Source organism: Zootoca vivipara, chromosome 3 (genome assembly GCF_963506605.1).
Source record: "Zootoca vivipara chromosome 3, rZooViv1.1, whole genome shotgun sequence".
Lineage (NCBI taxonomy): Eukaryota > Metazoa > Chordata > Lepidosauria > Squamata > Lacertidae > Zootoca > Zootoca vivipara.
Genome location: NC_083278.1, coordinates 2,680,242 through 2,698,981, shown reverse-complemented (window position 1 = coordinate 2,698,981; position 18,740 = coordinate 2,680,242). Strand labels below are relative to the sequence as shown.

General features: G+C 40.9%; 1 protein-coding gene across 1 annotated transcript; it reads right to left on the bottom strand.

Annotated features, from left to right (window-relative positions):
- Window positions 1-2,411: 2,411 nt before the first annotated feature.
- Window positions 2,412-18,618, bottom strand: MDH1 (malate dehydrogenase 1). The gene is made up of 9 exons (XM_035110465.2): window positions 18,532-18,618; window positions 11,033-11,131; window positions 10,587-10,683; window positions 9,491-9,666; window positions 8,833-8,955; window positions 8,494-8,670; window positions 7,537-7,650; window positions 5,672-5,761; window positions 2,412-3,096 (listed from the first exon to the last, which is right to left on the bottom strand). Exons 1-9 carry the CDS (start codon window positions 18,532-18,534, stop codon window positions 2,971-2,973), a joined length of 1,005 nt encoding a protein of 334 aa, XP_034966356.1. The 5' UTR covers window positions 18,535-18,618; the 3' UTR covers window positions 2,412-2,970.
- Window positions 18,619-18,740: the final 122 nt, after the last annotated feature.

Sequence of the window (18,740 nt, the reverse complement as noted above, 5' to 3'; positions counted from 1 at the left end):
AACTACAACTAATCCAGAATGCGGCAGCTAGACTGGTGACTGGGAGCGGCTGCCGAGACCACATAACACCGGTCTTGAAAGACCTACATTGGCTCCCAGTACGTTTCCGAGCACAATTCAAAGTGTTGGTGCTGACCTTTAAAGCCCTAAACGGCCTCGGTCCAGTATACCTGAAGGAGCGTCTCCAGCCCCATCGTTCTGCCCGGACACTGAGGTCCAGCGCCGAGGGCCTTCTGGCGGTTCCCTCACTGCGAGAAGCAAAGCTACAGGGAACCAGGCAGAGGGCCTTCTCGGTAGTGGCACCCACCCTGTGGAACACCCTCCCATCAGAGGTCAGAGAGATAAACAACTACCTGACATTTAGAAAATACCTAAAGGTAGCCTTGTTTAGGGAAGTTTTTAATCTGTGATATTTGAGGTATTTTAATGTTTGTTGGAAGCCGCCCAGAGTGGCAGGGGAAGCCCAGCCAGATGGGCGGGGTATAAATAAATTATTATTATTATTATTATTATTATTATTATTATTATTATTATTATTGATGTTGAATAAGACTGGGCCCAAGACAGAACCCTGTGGCACCCCACTAGTCACTTCTCTCCAGGATGAAGAGGAACCCTTTGGGTTCGGTCTGTCAGCCAGTTACAAATCCACTGAATGGTAGCATTGTCTAGCCCACATTTTACCAGCTTCTTTACAAGAATATCATGGGGCACCTTGTCAAAGGCCTTGCTGAAATCAAGATGGGCTATATCCACAGTGTTCCCTTCATCTACCAGGCTTGTAATTCTGTCAAAAAATGAGATCAGATTAGTCTGACATGACCTATTTTTCAGAAACCCATGCTGACTTTTAGTGATCAGTGTTAGATGTGGGTTTCTGCAGGGTTCTGTCCTGGACCCGTTGTTCAATGTCTTTATGACTTGGATGAAGGAATTGAGGGGATGCTCATCAAATCTGCAGATGACAACAAACTGGGAAGGGTCGCTAATGCCGCAGAAGACAGAATTGACATTCAATATGGCCTTAACAGATTGGAGAACTGGGCCCAAGCTCACAAAATGAATTTCAATAGGGGCAAATGTCAGGTTCTACACCAGGCATCCTCAAACTGCAGCCCTCCAGATGTTTTGGCCTACAACTCCCATGATCCCTAGCTAACAGGACCAGTGGTCGGGGAAGATGGGAATTGTAGTCCAAAACATCTGGAGGGCCGAAGTTTGGGGATGCCTGTTATTACTAAGGCAGTAAAAACTAGTTGCACAAATATAACTGGGGGACACTTGGCTTGCCCATAGTACATGTGAAAAGGATTGAGGGGTTTTGGTGGACCCCAAGCTTAAGATGAGTCAACAGTGATGCAGCAGCAAAAAAAGCTACTGCTATTCTAGGCTGCATCAACAGAAGTCTAGCGTCCTGATCAAGGGAAATAATAGTACTGCTCTATTCTGCTTTAGTCACATGCCACCTGGAGTCCTGTGTCCATTTCTGGGTACCACAATTTAAGAAGGATATTAACATCTGAAACGTGTGCAGAAGAGGCCAACCAAAATGTCAAGAGTCTGGAAACCAAGCCGTATGAGGAAATTCAACCTGGAAAAGAGGAGACTGAGAGAAGATATGATAGTCATCTTTAAATATCTAAAAAGCTGTCACATGGAAGATGAAGCAAACTTGTTTTGTTTTGCTCTGGAGGCTGGGACCCAAACCAATAGATTCAAGTTACAATAAAATACATTCCAACTAAAGACCAGGAAGAGCTTTCTGATGGTAAGAGTTCTTCGGCAGTGGAATGGGTTTCCTCAGAAGGTGCTACACTTATTCATGGAAGGTTTTAAACAGACGTTGGATCTGTCATGGATACTTTCATTGAGATTCCTGCAGGGCAGGAGGTTGTACTAGATGACTCTTGTGGTTCCTTCCTTCCTCTCTTCATCCTCCTTCTTCACCAAATGGATGAAGAAAAAGACAGCTATATAAAGAGGGCCAAGGGACAGGGAGAGAAGTGAGAGTTGCCCAAAGAAATAAAAGATTAAACATAGCTGTTTTTGAGCTTGGAAAGTTAACAAAGCTCAAAAGAGAGAATCAGCAACAAGTTATAACTCAAGGGAAGGAGAAAGCTGATGAGCAGAGGGAAGGAGGGGCTGGACAAGTGATAAGAGGAGATATGGGAAGTGCCCACAGACCATATAAAACTTTGTGTTTACCCAGAATACACCTGTTCTATCACATCTTGTTAGAGATCAATCATTATGTCTAACCTACACTATTAGTATTTTTTGTCACCATAATATTTGTAAAAGTACAATCTGTTCGAGCTTGCTGCAGAGGTATTGTGTATTCTGTGCATGGTTGTACCTTCAAACCACTAGGTTGTGTTTTACATACTTTCATGAAAGCAAGGTAAACAAAACACCACAAAAGCTGCTTACTCAGCAACATTTAATGTAATTTCCAGTAAAATTTGTGAGTCAGTGATGGTCAACATATAGTACATTCATTGTATGCAAAATGCATTTCCTACTTAAGAGATTTTAATGGTAGAAATATAGGCTCTTGTGCACTTTGATAAAGACCAATGGTGGCTCTAATTGTACTTGGTTAATAAAGTGCTAAAGCCCATGTTAGAAAATCAGCTTTTACCACTATATAGCTGGTTTTAGTGTAATTAAAGCTGAAAGGCTCCTATCCTTCTAATGCACAATGCAATACAAGAAGCAAACAGTAATAAATCAAGAAGATTTGGTCAAGTCTGCAAACTACTTTCGAAACGTGTTGTGTGATAACTTCATTACTAGAAGCACTCAATAATAGGCACAGATGTACCAACAAAGCAGGTACTGACTGCTGCAGAGGGGTGGGGGAAGACAAGTGACTGATACAGTAATCACATTTGATGCTGAATTTTAGAGGCGACTCTTAGACTCCTCTGTGTTCAAGCCATCTGCCGAAGCATCCTGAGCAGCACCTAGTCATGCACTGGACAGAAACTCCACAGCCGTCTCCTTTTCGTCAGTTAGTTCTTTGGCAGTCAAATCCATCTTCTCACGGGAGAAGTCATTAACAGGAAGGCCTTCGACAAACTTCCATGTTTTATCCTGTGAAAAATGAATTGGTGACTTGCTAAAGCCTTTAAACCATAACAAATTTCAACTCTGCAGTGTTACAGGATAAACTGTGTGATGGGGCTATTGATTAGGTCAACCTTTCCTGCTAACTGGGGATAACGGGAGGTGTACTACAAAACAGGAGGAGGGCACCAGGTTGGAGAACGTTGGGTTAGGTATTTACTAGCCTCCGCACATGAGCTTTAAACAAGCTAGACATTAGATATAGGGAATCATAGAACCATAGACTTGTAATAAACAAATTGGTCATTCCCAACCAATGGAGGTGTTTTAGGGAACTTTAAGAATGTATTTTTCACACTTTGCCAAATTAGAACTCCCAAGTACTTTTTGGAGAAAGCTATGTTAAACTGTTATGAAAACTATGTAAGTGTTGCATATGATTTGAATGACTAACCTATGTCTACAGTTACTAAGATACTGTATTCAATATATTATTGAGGTTTTTTTGGGGGGGGAAGCAAACCTTGATGATAGCTTTGAAAGATGTGATGAACAATATTTTAGAAAAAGGAGATACCCCAGCAACATGGAAAGAAGTATTTATTACTTTGATTCCAAAACAGGATGCAGATTTGTTACAAATTAAATATTATAGGCCAATCTCGTTGTTAAATAATGACTATAAACTGTTCTCAAGTATTTTAGCAGACAGATTGAAAAGAGTATTAAAAGATATAATGCATGAAGACCAAGCTGGCTTTCTTCCTGGTCATCAGATGAAAGATAACATAAGAAACATTGTTGATATAATTGAATATTTGACGACCAGGAATGATAAGCAAGCAGCATTAATATTTATAGAGGCTATAAGTGTAAAAAAGCTAAGTATGGAAAGAAATTGGGCCACCTATGAAGATTTGGTGATGGAAATAGATAATCAGTGGAAATTAAAATCTTATGAGGAAATTAAAAGTTTAGTAAAAGATTGGTTGCATTATCGTCAAATAAATGAAATATTTAAAGAAGATTTATAAAAATATTGGATTTGAGTATACAAAAATCCAGGTTTGAATTAGATTTGTTAAGCTCCAAAATTAAAATATTGTAAAAAATGTATAAATTACTTTTAGAATGGCATGTGAAAGATGAAGAAGCTAAATCTGTTATGATACATTGGGCAAAAGATATTGGTTATAATATACAATTAGAAGATTGGGAAAAACTTTGGAAAGACGGAATAAATTTTACAGCTTGCAGTTCACTTAAAGAAAATGTAATGAAAATGATGTACAGATGGTATACAACACCAGTGAAGTTAGCAAAAATGTACTGACCAAATAATCAATGTTGGAAAAAGAAAAAGATGGTACCTTCTATCATATGTGGTGTGTTTGTAAGAAAGTGAAGGCTTTCTGGGAAATGATATATAATGAACTTTAAAAAAATGTTGAAATATACATTTTGGGGAAAAAACCAGAAGCCTTTTTACTGGGTATTGTAGGCAGAGAAATACATAGGTAAGCAGGATAAAACACTCTTTTTATATGCAACAACTGCATCAAGAATATTATTGGCCCAAAACTGGAAACAGGAAGAGATTCCGACGAAAGAAGAGTGGCAGATGAAACTATTGGACCATGCAGAATTGGTGAAATTGATGGGGGAAATTCGGAACCAGCAAGACCAGACCTTTCTGGAAGACTGGAATAAATTTATGCTGTATTTGAAAGACAGCTATAAACAACTGACATCGTTAGTAGAGTTACAAGAAGTGTTGTAAGGTTAGATGTATCATTTATTACTACAGTCAAACCTCCATTTACGTAACTCTCTGGTTACGTAAACTTTGGGATGCGCACAAGGCAAACCCGGAAGTATTTTACCGGGTTTCGCCTTGCGCGAATGCGCAGAAGCAGTCCTCAGGTTGCAGAAACCTCGGGATCCGACCTGAACCTCTGGAACATATCCCTTCTGCAACAGGAGGTACCACTGTACTATGATTCTTAAATAGTTTATTTAAGATTAGGATTTAAGGGTAATAACAATAATAATAAAATGCAATATTAGAGTATGAATAGGGAAACCATTAGTCAAGGAGGAGGGAAGTCTCAGGCCGAGATGGCCAGGTGGTTTCTATATATTATATGTAAGGTGGATGTTTTTCCTAAAAAAATACTTGTAAAACTCAATCAAAATTATTTCAACAACAACAACAAAAAGGTGGTGGTGGGGAGTTCATCGTTACACAAAGGTGATTGTTCTGCCAGGCCAAGCATTTTAGCTTTTCTAAAATGCCCATTGCGTGCTGTTCTGGGGGTTCTCCTGACCTGCTCCCCAAAGCCAGTTTTGAGGGTGGAATGACGAGGAGAGAAGGGAAGCCCCATTGCACAAACAGAAATCCTTCACAATGGCTCCACTTGCAGGACTCATTAGTTAAATCCTGCGCTATGTGCTTTAGGGATAGTATTTAAACTGCTGTTACTGTTTTATAGATTCTTTAATGCTCACAGTAGTGATGTCCACATTGCACTTGTGCTTTTTGAAACTTTGCACAGTATCACATTTACTTAAGTATTTCAGAAACTGGATATTTTTTACATACCTTTATTACAACAGGAAATGAATAGATCAGATCTTCAGGCACACCATATGAATTTCCATCAGAAATAACACCCATGGAAACAAATTCACCCTTTAAATAAGAATACAAGTAAATAGTGTAGTACTTTCCCAATTATTTACTTCACATTTGGCATACACATATATCGTTCTGAAGGAAGGGTCTGCATCCTGTTACAATTCTTTGCATTCCAGAATATCAATTTGCCATTTTTCTCTTTACGCTTATGATCAGTTTTATCACATTTGTATCACACTCTTTTACCAAGAGATTCATGAAAGCATATATAAGATTATTAGGTGATCAGCTGTATACCTAATACAAAGGAAGTATATACAGTGGTGCCTCGCTAGACGAATGCCCTGCTAGACGAAAATTTCGCTTAACGAAAGGATTTTCTGATTGGAGGTTGCCTCGCTATACGACGAGTTTTTCTATGGCCACCGCTCCGTCGTGCGAAGCGTGGCCATAAAAACCTCTGATCAGAAAATCAGGGCATTCATCTAGCGAAAGGGGAACCAGCTGTAGCAATTGAAGAAGGCAAAGGAAGATCAGCTGAGAGGCGCTGACAGAGACCAGCGGAACACAAAGAGGAACTAGCGGGGAAGAAGCGGAGGGGGGGGAAGAGGAACGAAGGAGGGGAAAGCAGCCGTTTCTCTTCCTTCCTTCCTCTCCCCCCGCCGCCGACAGAAAGGACAAATCCCGGGGTTCGGACAAGCTGCAAGTGCTTCCCCGAACCCCGGGATCTGTGCAGGCTCAGCAGCAGGGTTCCCCCTGCCGCCGACAGCTTCGTCTGATCCCCGCTGTGTTGGGTGGGGTGAGGGGAAAGCGGAGTCCGCTTCTCCCTCCCCCCGCCCGACAGAGCCGGCATTAGGCAGCAACGGCGCCTTCTCAGCGAAGGCAAGCAAGCGGGCTAGGTGTCCCCCGCTTGCCTTTGCCGAGGAAGCCTAAGCGCAGGCGGGATGGGGGGGGGAAGTGGAGGAACTTTTCTCCGCTTCCCCCCCATCCTGCCCGACACATCGGGGATCGTAGGGGGCTTCTTAAGCCCCCTACGATCCCCGCTGTGTGACAGGCGGGATGGGGGGGAAAGCGGAGGATTGGCGGGCGCTGCTTGGGGAAGGCAGACGTGCAGGTGGCAACAGCCCGTGTAAGCTCCAGGGCTGTCGCCATCTCCCTGCCTGCTTCCCCGAGCTGAAGCGCCCGGGGGACGGAGCCGAATCGCGGCGCGGGGGAGGGGGCTTTTGCCGTTTGCCTCCCCCTCGCAGCGCCACAATTCGGCTCCGTCCCCCGGGCGCTTCGGCTCGGGGAAGTAGGCAGGAAGCTGCGGGCTGTTGCCATCTCCCTGCCTGCTTCCCCAAGCCGTAGCGCATCGTGGGACAGAGCCGAAAATTGGCGGGTGCTGTTTGTCGGGGTTGACAAGCCCCGCAAGCAGCGCCCACCGATCTTTGTGTGACAGGTGGGGCGGGGGAAAGGCGGAGGAACGAGCCTCCGCTTTCCCCCCACCCCCGCCTGTCACACAACACAGATCCGAAGATCGGTTGGCGCTGTTTGCAAGCCCTGGCAAGCAGCGCCCTCCGATCTTCGTGTGACAGGCGGTGGGGAAGGCAGGCAGGCAAGAGAGCAAGCGCCTGCCTGCCTTCCCCGCCGCCAGTCCCCCAGAGCCCATAAGAATGCATTGATTAAGTTTCAATACATTCCTATGGGAAACCGGGACTCGCTAGACGAAAAATTAGTTACACAAATTGACCCGTGGAATGAATTAATTTCGTCTAGCGAGGCACCACTGTACTAAACTTTGAACAGCTATTATCAAAGCTAACTTCTTCATGGGCTGTTGCAACACTTACCTCTGGAGTGCCAAACCAAAGGTCTCTCACATGATCACAGATAGCTTTGGCTGCCGACATTGCACTTGATAGCTTCCTGGCTTTAATAACAGCTGCACCTCGCTGCTGAACAGTCTGTAGTATTGACAGAGGAAAATTACTGGACTATTTGCACCTACTACCATAATTACTCTTGATTATAATGAGTAAGGACCAGTATATGCTGATACAATAGCAGATTTAACAATTTTGTCTTGGGTTTCCTATTCTAACAATATCTTATACATCCTTGAAATCAGTTTTTCCTCTATTTTCTGTTGGTTCCCTTTCAAACTGGGAACTTTGGTCATCGAAGCCACACTTTTTAAAATCACATTTAAACATTTCAGTTGGTAGTAATGCAACCAACTCATTACCTGATTTCTAATATCCTCAAACTTTTTCATTTTACATCTTTTTCTGTAAAATGCCTCTCTATATTGACCACTTCTTTTCCATGTTCAAATTCTTCTGGGAGATTGATTCCTTAGGTGAAAGCTACAATAGCATTGAAATAAAGTGTATGGGGGAACTGTGTATCTATGCAGTGGTCCAACTGGTGTAGGGCATACAGTCCTGGGAAAAAGAAAGAAAACTCTCTTTCAATTCTGAATTCAGACACTCTGTAATATGTCATGTTTTGTTGCTAATCTGAGGTTCTATTTACCTAATTTTAAGACCTGCTAAGGAACAGATGGTTGTTATTATGCCCTCATATGTAAAACCACAGAATTCAAAGAGGGTGTACTTTCTTTTTCCCATGACTATACATGCATAGAGTTTATCTACATGCAAATAGCAGAGCATGGCCACTGTACAAAACTGCTAATGTAGAAGTTGATATTCTGAAATTCTGACTCTGGAACATCTGCTACTCGTGTTACGTTGCTGCAATAGACAAGACAAGAAAAAACAAAATCACCCACATTATTAACTTACAGTAATGAAGTCACCCTTGAGCCAGTTATCATTCTTCACAGCTTCATAAACTCCAATATCTTTTCCTTGCACTTTCACCTTGGCATGATTAACATCTGGATATTGAGTAGAGGAGTGATTCCCCCAGATGATGCAGTTCTTTACATCCTTAGCAGTCACACCAACTTTGATAGCAATCTAGTTTTATTGAGGGTAGGAAGCAGAAAATGCCAAGATCAGTTTGGTAATTTGAAGCATTCAGATTCCCTACCCTTTTAAACAAATTCTTAAAAAACAACAACAACTGGTTTACATAAAGAACAAAAAAGTGTTTTCTATAACTTAGAAGAGAGTACCTACCTGGGATTTAGCTCTGTTGTGATCCAGACGGGTTAAACAACTGAAATTCTCCTTTGGTATAGATGGAGCAGACTTTGAGGCAATCAGACAGTTGGTGTTTGCTGGATTGCCTACCACAATAACCTAATTGGGGGGCAAGAAATAAAGTGGACTATTTACTGCAAGTCTGCCAAGTGACCAACCAACTAAACCAAAATTGCTGAGATTTCAGCTGTGATTTTCTTATTATAGTTTAGAGATTTTTTAAAAAAATTCTAAAGCAGTATATAAATTGTGTAAACCAACATTTCACTGATCATGTGGAAATTGAAATCTGATAAACGGAAAATTACTAAACTAGAAACATTTTGTAAACTGGTTAACAAGACAAATGGTACAAAAATGTCTCCCTCCCCCTTTTAAAGACTCAAGTAGCTTAAGACTTGGATGCTCGACTTTAATTAAAGAAGTGCCAACTTCATTTCTGTGTTCAAAGTACTTCACATATGTTATGATAGCAATCCTTTTAACAGCTTAAAGGGTAGACCAGACTTAGTATCCTTATATTATGGACAGAAGTAAGAGCGTGACAATGATGATATGAGATGATATGTAAATCAGCAATCTCTTGCAGCACAGCTCATTCTCTTAGCAACCACATCACCCCAGCTGTATTCACCTTAACAGACTTCTTTGCATACTTGTCCAATGCAGCTCCTTGTGACTTAAAAATTTTCACATTTGCCTTGAGCAGATCTTTGCGTTCCATGCCCTCTTTCCTTGGCATGGAGCCAACAAGGATGGCTATATCAAGGTCTTTAAATGCAACATCTTCTTTGTCAGTTGCAATTACCTCTGTAAGTAGAGAGGAAGAGGGCCGAAAGATGAGCTTATGGTAACACTATGAGGGGAAACCAATGCCTTCAGAACTAATCATAACAAGGTTGTGACCAAAATCCCAAAGCATATCAAAAGGTCTGCCACTGCTTCTGTTTATGTGTCAATTTTCTCTTTCTCAAATGCCTCAACCTATTAATAAATTGTGAAGTGAATTTGCTTCATGACTTCCATGATCCAAACTGGCCTAAGCTTTCTTTAGATTAGTGTTTCTCAAACTTGGCTCTCCTGCTGTTGCTGGACTACAACCCATCATTCATAACCACTGGTCGTGCTAGCTAGGTATGATGGGAGTTGGAGTCCAACAGCAGCTGGAAAGCCAAGTTTGAAAGCACTGGTTTAGATGTAAGCCAAAAGAAAACACAAGCCTCTCCCCCCCCCCCGATTTTTCAAGGCTATTGAAATAATGATTCAGTGGCCACTTTATTAGGTAAGCATAACCAAAGGCAAAAGCTTTCATCACTGAAATTAACACGAATGTACAATCACTGAATCAGTGTGAGGTAGGTTTCTATTAAATTTGACTTTCTTTTAATTGGCACTAGTGGTCAGTAGAGCAAAATGTGCAAGTCTACTCCTGGACAAGCTTCCCCAATGCTTTGAAAATTATTTTCTTCCAATGCAAACTATAACCTCCCATAGTTTGCTTAATGTGTTGGGCTTATAAATCTTACATTTAATTCCCCATGCAAGCCAACATCTCTTCAATTTACAGAATGGCAAAATGGTCCTCTTTTGCCCTGACATATATGGCCACTACACTGAACAATGCTGTTAAATCTGGCAGTAATGTGTCTCTCATTTGCCTATACTGTATATTTCAAACCTAAGGATCTGCAGACAGAGCACAAACTGGATGTTGATATTTTTTTTGTCACCTCTTAGCAGAGGAAGAGCACAGTCTTGCAATTCCATAAGTACGCCATCCAATACAGTCATCATGGGAGTGATATCCAATAGTACAAGAATAAGAGGCTGTAAAACAACAACAGTTACTTAGTTTTTTAAATATTGATCAGATTACATGTAAAATCAAATTAAATTAAGACTCTTTGTCCTGTTTGTACCACCATATTAGGAATAATTTATGATTTGTCAGAATCTTTCTTACCATTCTATACAATGAAAATATATTCAAAACCTCATTTCTGCATAATGGAATCTCACTTCTCTCCACAAGATAGTCATTTTAATAACAATTGACAAAAAAGTCAATGAGGCCCTTTTCTTGCACTGGATGTCTGTTAACAACTGCAGAGTTGACCTTTGTGCTCATATGGACTGCTTATGGGTATGCTACCGTATCATTCATTTTATCCATTACCTGATCTGCTCCAAAGACATCACCCTTCGCAATGCCGTAGAGCAGAGAGTAGGCAATCTGTCCAGCAGCACCAGTCACGAGGACTTTTATTGGTTTGGACTGAAAGAGAAAGGATATTTGTAGATTTCCATAAACACGTTTTCTCTCATTACTGTAGAATGAACTTTCATAAAAGTTGGCGTTTGGCAAACTTTTTGTCAGGAAGGTTGTTAGGTCTATGGTTCAGCTAACCTTCAACTGCGAACTAACCAGACTGCCAGGAATTCATTATAATTATTCAGTCTTGGGATAGCCAAACACATTTTAAACTTATAAACAGAACACAAAAGTTAAAAGGACAAATCTCCCATGCAGAATACAGAAACATCAATATTCTGCACCAGCCTAAACATGAGCTATTTTAAAGAGATTTCTCAAAAACTACAGTCTTTTGGAAACATGGCAGTTCCATGTAGAAAATGAAAAGCTGAAAGACAATTTTTATTTAAGACCACCATATAACAAGACAAGGGTGAAAAATATACCAGGTAACCTTATACTGGCAGATTGTGTGTGTGTGTGTGTGTGTGTGGAATATATATATATATATATATATATATATATATATATATATGAGAGAATATAATGTGCCTTGCAACTTTTGGCATCTACAATTAAACATCCAACTTTAGGCAATGACATAGGAAACTGACACACTGCTGTAGAGAACATGCATGAACATATTTAATAGATCTTATGGGGAGCAGTTCTCCTTATGCTGGTACCTTATGCTTTCTTTCATCGTGGAACCCAATGTGGCTATATGTGGTTTCCATTCAGGCACTGGTCAGATCTGCTTAGCTTCAGCACGGTGCTCTCACACCATACTCGTGGGGTAAGCTAAGTGTTGTGCTCATTTAAGGAAGGTATTTGAGTCTATTCACTGCTAGCAAAATGATGCAGGCAGCTGTTTCAAAGCAGAGAAATTTCAGCTCACTCAAGCTACAGCTTTTAGGTTAAAAAGTTTGAACAAAAGAAATGATGTGGCCTCAAGAAAAACAAAATGCAAGCTTCAACAAGAAAAAAAAAGTTTGCGGTTTTATTTCTGATGCACTACTTTGACTTAGCACGACAATTTTCTGAGGTTTAGCAGGATTTGCAACTTATGTAATGCTGGATGCCAGCTGTTTGAAGTCTGTCTTAATTACAATCCCCAAGATCCTCTTCCCAAGTTACTGGTGTCGGCCAGTTTGCAGTAACTGGGTAAAATAATCATGGTTATCAACAAAAAGAACTGGCTTAAACTAGAGAAATACAAGTCTATTTAAATGTTATGATTAATTATGAGGAAAGAACCTATACTAGTGAAAGCAATCATGAAAGACAATGCATCATACCTGTGAAGGGACTGATGAACTTAAATAGACTTATTAGTATTAGTTATTAATACTGTTACTAGAATTCTGGCTTGTATCTTTGGAGAGGCGTAATTACCACAATACCTCAAGGACTGCCTCTCCCCATATGATCCGACCTTGACTCTGCAATCATTATCTGATGCCTTTCTATGTGTGCTTCCTCCACAAAAGGGTGGCAAGACAGGAATGGGCCTTTTATGCAGGAAGGTTCACCTGGTGCCTTCATTATACATTATGGTGTATCCTGCTTGGCAGGGGGTTGGACTGGATGGCCCTTGTGGTCTCTTCCAACTCTATGATTCTATGATTCTACACATTTAGATGCCAGGCAAAAATGTTCCTCTTCAACCAGGCCTTTGGCTGATTAACAGGAATAAATACTCTCGACAAGAAGCTATATAGGGAATAGCTGCTGGCTGTGTTATATGAACTACTATAATCCCACCTCTCACCTGTCAGAAGTTCCATGTAAATTCTCCCTGCTGTTTTCAGAAAAACAACAACAGCCAACATACTTTCGGCACCCTTCCCCACGTGAAGTCATTACTATAAGCTCAACTTAAAATTGCTTGCAATTAATAATTCTCATTATTCTGCATATAAAATATTGGATTCTTCACTGAATGCCAGAGCCTGCAGTTGGGAGTGTGAGGGAGGTTACTTGGCACCACACAAGTTTCCAGAGCCCTTCAGTTTAGACTGGGAGTGAACTGTGTGTATATTACATTGCAAGGTACAAGGATTTTAACAGCGGAAATTGGGCAAGGGGCAAAGAGTATGGGGTGGTGGTGATGGTGGTGGTTGTTGTAAGAATTTACTAAGTTGTACAGTATAGACTGTAAAAGCTCTACTACTTAAAGGTAAGCAGGTATACACAATTGCTAGATAGCAGGCAAACTGTATTATGCCATATTTATTAGAACTGTGTGGGCCTGTTTTCTAAGGTGGAACATTTTCTATATTACAAGAAGCTCCCATGCCAATATACAAATAAATAGTATTAACATTCAATACTAGGGTTGCCATACATCAGTCGGCAGCAGTGTCTGGGTGGAAATTGGGCAAACAGCTGGGAAAAATCCAGACATATGGCAGGCCATGTCAACAGTGCCATGATTATGTAAAAATAGCTCAAAAACTTCATTTTAAAAGCAATTTCCCCAAAAAAGGTCAACAACTTTGGGCAACTATAAAAAGCTCAACTACTTTTCTGTCTGGATTTTCACTGTTTGAAATATGGCAACCCTATTCAATACTAGAGTATGATCTTCAGAAAATGTTAATTTATTTGATGCACAGGTGCAGGAAACATTGGTAGTTGTAGATGTAGTTGTATGGACTGCCAACACGGAGCCATCCAGATGTTGTGGACTCTAATTCCTTTGATCTCCAACCAGTGGGTATGCAGGTCAGGGCTGTTGGAAGTCCAAAACAACTGGAATGCTCATGTGGGCTACCACAAACTTAGCAGATGCACAAGCATGTTGTTCCACCCACAGTTCTTCCATATTTCAACAGCGCTGCTGTATTACTATAAAAGCTCACAAGATCAGGATGTTAAATTAGTGCAGTCTGTATATACAAAACCTGCATTGTATATACAGTGCTGTATAGCTGTAGCACAGAAGCATCTGGAATAAAGAAACTATCAGTGTTAACTTGCAGCACAATGCTGGCGGGAAAATATTGATTTGCTTTAACTACTAGAGACTAAATGAATGGCATTGTTAATAAAACACCCGTGAAAGCAACAATGCTGATTGCAGCCATCTCCCCCATAATCCCCAACACACCATTTAATCCTGATGATGTCAGAGCACAGGACATATTTTACAGTAAAACCAGAAATGGTATGAAGAATTAAATCTTAGTAACATTTTAAATTAAATTATACAAGTTACCTTTTTTAAAAAAAAAACCATTTAAGTCTTTACAGATAATACTCTTACCTGTTACCTAATAAAGTGTTATGAGCTGCAGACCATAAGGAAAGGGGTGTGTCTTATAGGACACCCATTGCCTCCTCTTGGTGGAGGTGCAGATAAAAATTTGCAATTGATTTGCACCACTATAACACAGTGAATATAAAGTTGCACCTTAAGTCACTCCTTTCATCAGACTCTATGGCTATGGTCCCAACAAGAATTTGGAAGTTTGCCTACTTGAAGAGCACCTTGAAAGTCATACAGGGAGACATTCCAGCCATACCAGTAAGTCACACACTGCTGCAATTGAAGACGATAAATTGGGCATTGTTATTAAGCAAGGCTGGCAGTGCTCTCTGCAGCTGTCCCCTCAAGTGCCATATACCCTAGTTACTAATGAACAACAATGACAGAAATGGAGAAAAATGTTCTCCCCTCCTGCTCCATCACCCTTGTAGGTTACCTTCCAAGCCAAGCAGAAACTTTTCCAATTTTCTTTCTTCTTAATATCATTTTTATTGATTTTCTGCTGTTTCCCCCTTACCCTTTACAAATTAAAATATACACCAATTCCTGTTTTACACATATTTGAACTCACATTTACATTCACCATTTGTCAAAATTAACATTTGTGTTTCCATACATTTTTGTTGATTGACTTCCCTTCTTCCTTACTGTCTTCTTATATTCCAAATTACTTTGCGCATTGCTTAACCTAATATTGATTTGTAAAAAATTATTCCACAGAGTATATGTACATTGTTATTGTCATATTTACATTTCCCCCTACTTGACTCAATAAATTTTTAGTACGGTATTTATCATTTACCAACATTGAATACAGTACTTGTTTCCACTCTACTGGTCCATCCTTTTAAAGGTTCAAAATGTTTTCTCTATGTAACTCATAAATTTTCCCATTCCTTGTCAAATATTTTGTTATCTTGTTGTCTAATTTTCTGTTAGTTTAGCTATTCCCGCGTATTCAATAACCTTTTGCCGCCAATCTTCTACTGAAGGTACATTAAGGTTGCTTCCATATCCGTGCTAATAACAATCTCACACCTGTGGTGGTGTACATAACAATTTTTTGATCATTCTTCTTTACATCCTCAGCTACCATCCCCAACAAAAGGGTTCAGATCTTTTCTTAAAGGTATATTTGAAAATCCCCTTTAGCTCGTTGTATATTTTCTCCCAATAATCCTTGACTTTCTCACATCTCCACCACAGGTGGAGGAGATCCCCCTCTTCTTTGCCACACTTCCAACACATCTTATTGTCTGTTTTGTACATTCTGAATAATTTAACTGGCGTGAGGTGCCATCTATACATCATCTTATACAAGTTTTTTTAGTAACGTACATGCAGTGAATTTTATTCCAATGGTCCATAATTTTATCCAATTCTCAATTTCTATGTTGTAGCCTAGATCCATTGCCCATCTCGTCATCACTGCCTTAACTTCCTCGTCTTTAGTATGCCACTCCAGTAGAAATTTGTAGATTTTTGATAGTTTTTACGTTACCTTGCACTAATATTTTGTCTAATTCTGATCTCTGATGTTCAAATCCTTTCAATTTCTTATCTCTTAAGTATACATTGTGTATTTGATGATATTCAAGCCAATTTCCCAGTCTGTCTTTTAACTCGTCGTATGTTCTGATCTTAATTGAGTTATTTTCTTCCACCAATATCGCTCTATAAACCAACCATTGTCTTTCTATGTTTAATTTCTTCACTGCGAACGCCTCTTGTGGGGATAGCCAGGCGTCTTTCTCTCCAACCATTCCTTATATCTATCCCAGACCTCATAGAGTGGTCTCTTGATGGCATGGTTTAAGAAGTTTCTGTGTGATCCCATCTTACTGTACCAGAGATACGCATGCCACCCATAGACATTTTCATACCCTTCCAGATCCAGAATAGCGGGGTTTGTCAATTTTATCCATTCTCCTACCCATGTTAAGTCTGGGAGCAAGAAGCCTCCCCTTTTAATCTTATCAGTTAGCAATTTGAATTTGATTCTAGGTTTCTGGCCTTGCCAGACAAATCTAGAAATATCCCTCTGCCATTCTGCGAATTTACTCTGCCATGTTATTATGGGGATTGCTTGGAATAAGAATATCATCATGGGTAGGATGGTCATTTTAACTGCTGCAATCCTTCCCCAGAATGAAAGCTTAATTCTACTCCATGTTTCTAGCTTTGATTTAACTTCTTTCCATGTACATTCATAATTGTCTTTGAATAAGTTTGTGTTTTTTGGGGAGAGCCAAATGTCCAGGTACTTTATTTTTTTGTCACCATTATACCTGTATCTTTCTGTAATTGATCGGCTTGTTCCTCCTTTAGGTTTTTTATCATCATCTTTGTTTTGCTCTTATTTATTTTTAATCCTGCTACCGCCCCATACTCTTCTATGGTTTTCAGTACTTCCATTATTGATGACTGTGGTTCTTGTAAAGTTAATATGATGTCATTGCCTTTGTCTTATATTCTCTGACACCCAACTTTATACCTTGAATGTTCTCTGTACTTCTGATCTTTTGAAGCAGTACTTCTAATGAAACAATAAACAAAAGAGGGGACAGCGGGCACCCCTGCCTTGTGCCCTTGGTGATATAGAATTCTTCCGATACTTCGCCATTTACTATAAGTCTTGCCTTCTGGTGTTTGTATATAGCTTCCACACTGCTCAACATATTTAATCCTAAGCCTATTTGTTGTAAATTCCTTTTCATAAAGGCCCATGACACATTGTCAAATGCCTTTTCAGCATCGACAAAGATTAAAGCAGCCTGCTTATCTATTCTCTTCTCAAGATATTGAATTATGTTTATTATGTTCCTATTATCCTTAAGGTAACGCCCTGGTAGGAAGCCTGCCTGCTGTATTATTTTACTCAATGTGTTTTTAAGCCTCTGTGCCAATACTTTTGCGAACAATTTATAGTCATCGTTCAGCAGAGACTTTTCCAATTTTCAAAGGCTTATGATAGCAAAAAGAATGGAACTGGGTAGAGCTTCTTCTCACATACACTCTGTAAAAACAGAGGGCCAAGGCAGCATGCATCACAAACCCCAAGTACTGAAGCCCAGAAAAGGTTTTCATTGCATGCAATGAACAGCAGCAATGGGCTTGCTCTGATTTACCAGGACTTTCATGCATGGTTGAAGATTTTTCACTCAAAATCTCCTTTGTCCTTGCCACATGTATTCATAGAACCATAGGATTGTAGAGTTGGAAGGAACCATGAAGGTCATCTAGTCCAACCCCCTGCAATGCAGGAATCTTGCCTATTGGCCTAGGGGGTGCAGACTCACCAGCCCTACTAAAGAGGCTCCTCATGAGACCAGAGGAACATTACCTGGCTATTGTTTTATTTATTGATTGATTGATTTAATATACGGTAAAAAGCTTTGAGATTTTTATTAAAAATATAAAGCGGTATATAAATTAAATAAATAAATAAATAAATAAAGTGGGGCTTGATCCCACGACCCAGAGATTAAGAGTCTCATGTGCTACACACTAATCTATTGAGCATATAACTCAGCCAAGGTGACCGAAGCAGTTACCTGAGCCGGTGCTCAAATTATGGTGGCAAATTACGTCAGCAATGCTGGAAGAAGGGGTTCGTGGGTTTGGTTTTTTTCCAATTAAACCCATATGCCCCAACCCGATTAGTCAACTCTAGCCCCTGGTTAGCCTTTTGAACCAGAGGGATTCCGCTGCACCGCGGAAGGTGAGGGGAGTCGGGGACCCCTCCCCATCCTGGGTCTCTGCCCCCCGACCCTGCTATTCGGAAACAGAGCCCTCCGCAGCCCCTTTACTTCAGGCGCCCGCAGGTGGGAAGGTTCCTCCCTGCCTCTCCTCTTCGCAGCCCCTCACCCATGGGACCTGACACTGGTTTCGACCACGTCGCTACCCTTTCGCACGCCCTCGAGGTGCCCTCCGCTCCCTCGCGCCTCCCCAGCTGTGTAGAAGGACAAGCGCGGCCGCTGCCTTTTCTGCCCTTCCATTTTACTGCGGGTTAATGTGTCCCCTTTGGGCTGGTCCAGGATCTCGTCAGAACATTCTGCCTACCACCCAACCGAGGAAATAATAATATTTATTTTTAAAGGGTGCGGGACGTCTCACTGCATAATCTAATCCCGAACTCAGGTTCACTGACCATGGCGATGACGGAAGACGCGACCGATCTCTCTCCTCGCAGGTCACCTTCTCCCGAGCAGCAGTCGGCGGCTACAGCACAGAGAAGGCGGGAGCTCCGAAAAAAGCCACGCCCACCTCTCGCTTTGCCACCTGGAAGCTGTAGTCCGTAGCTCCAGGGACGGTATGTGGTGCGAAACGCAAGGTTGCGGCCCAGCAGAACTACAAGGC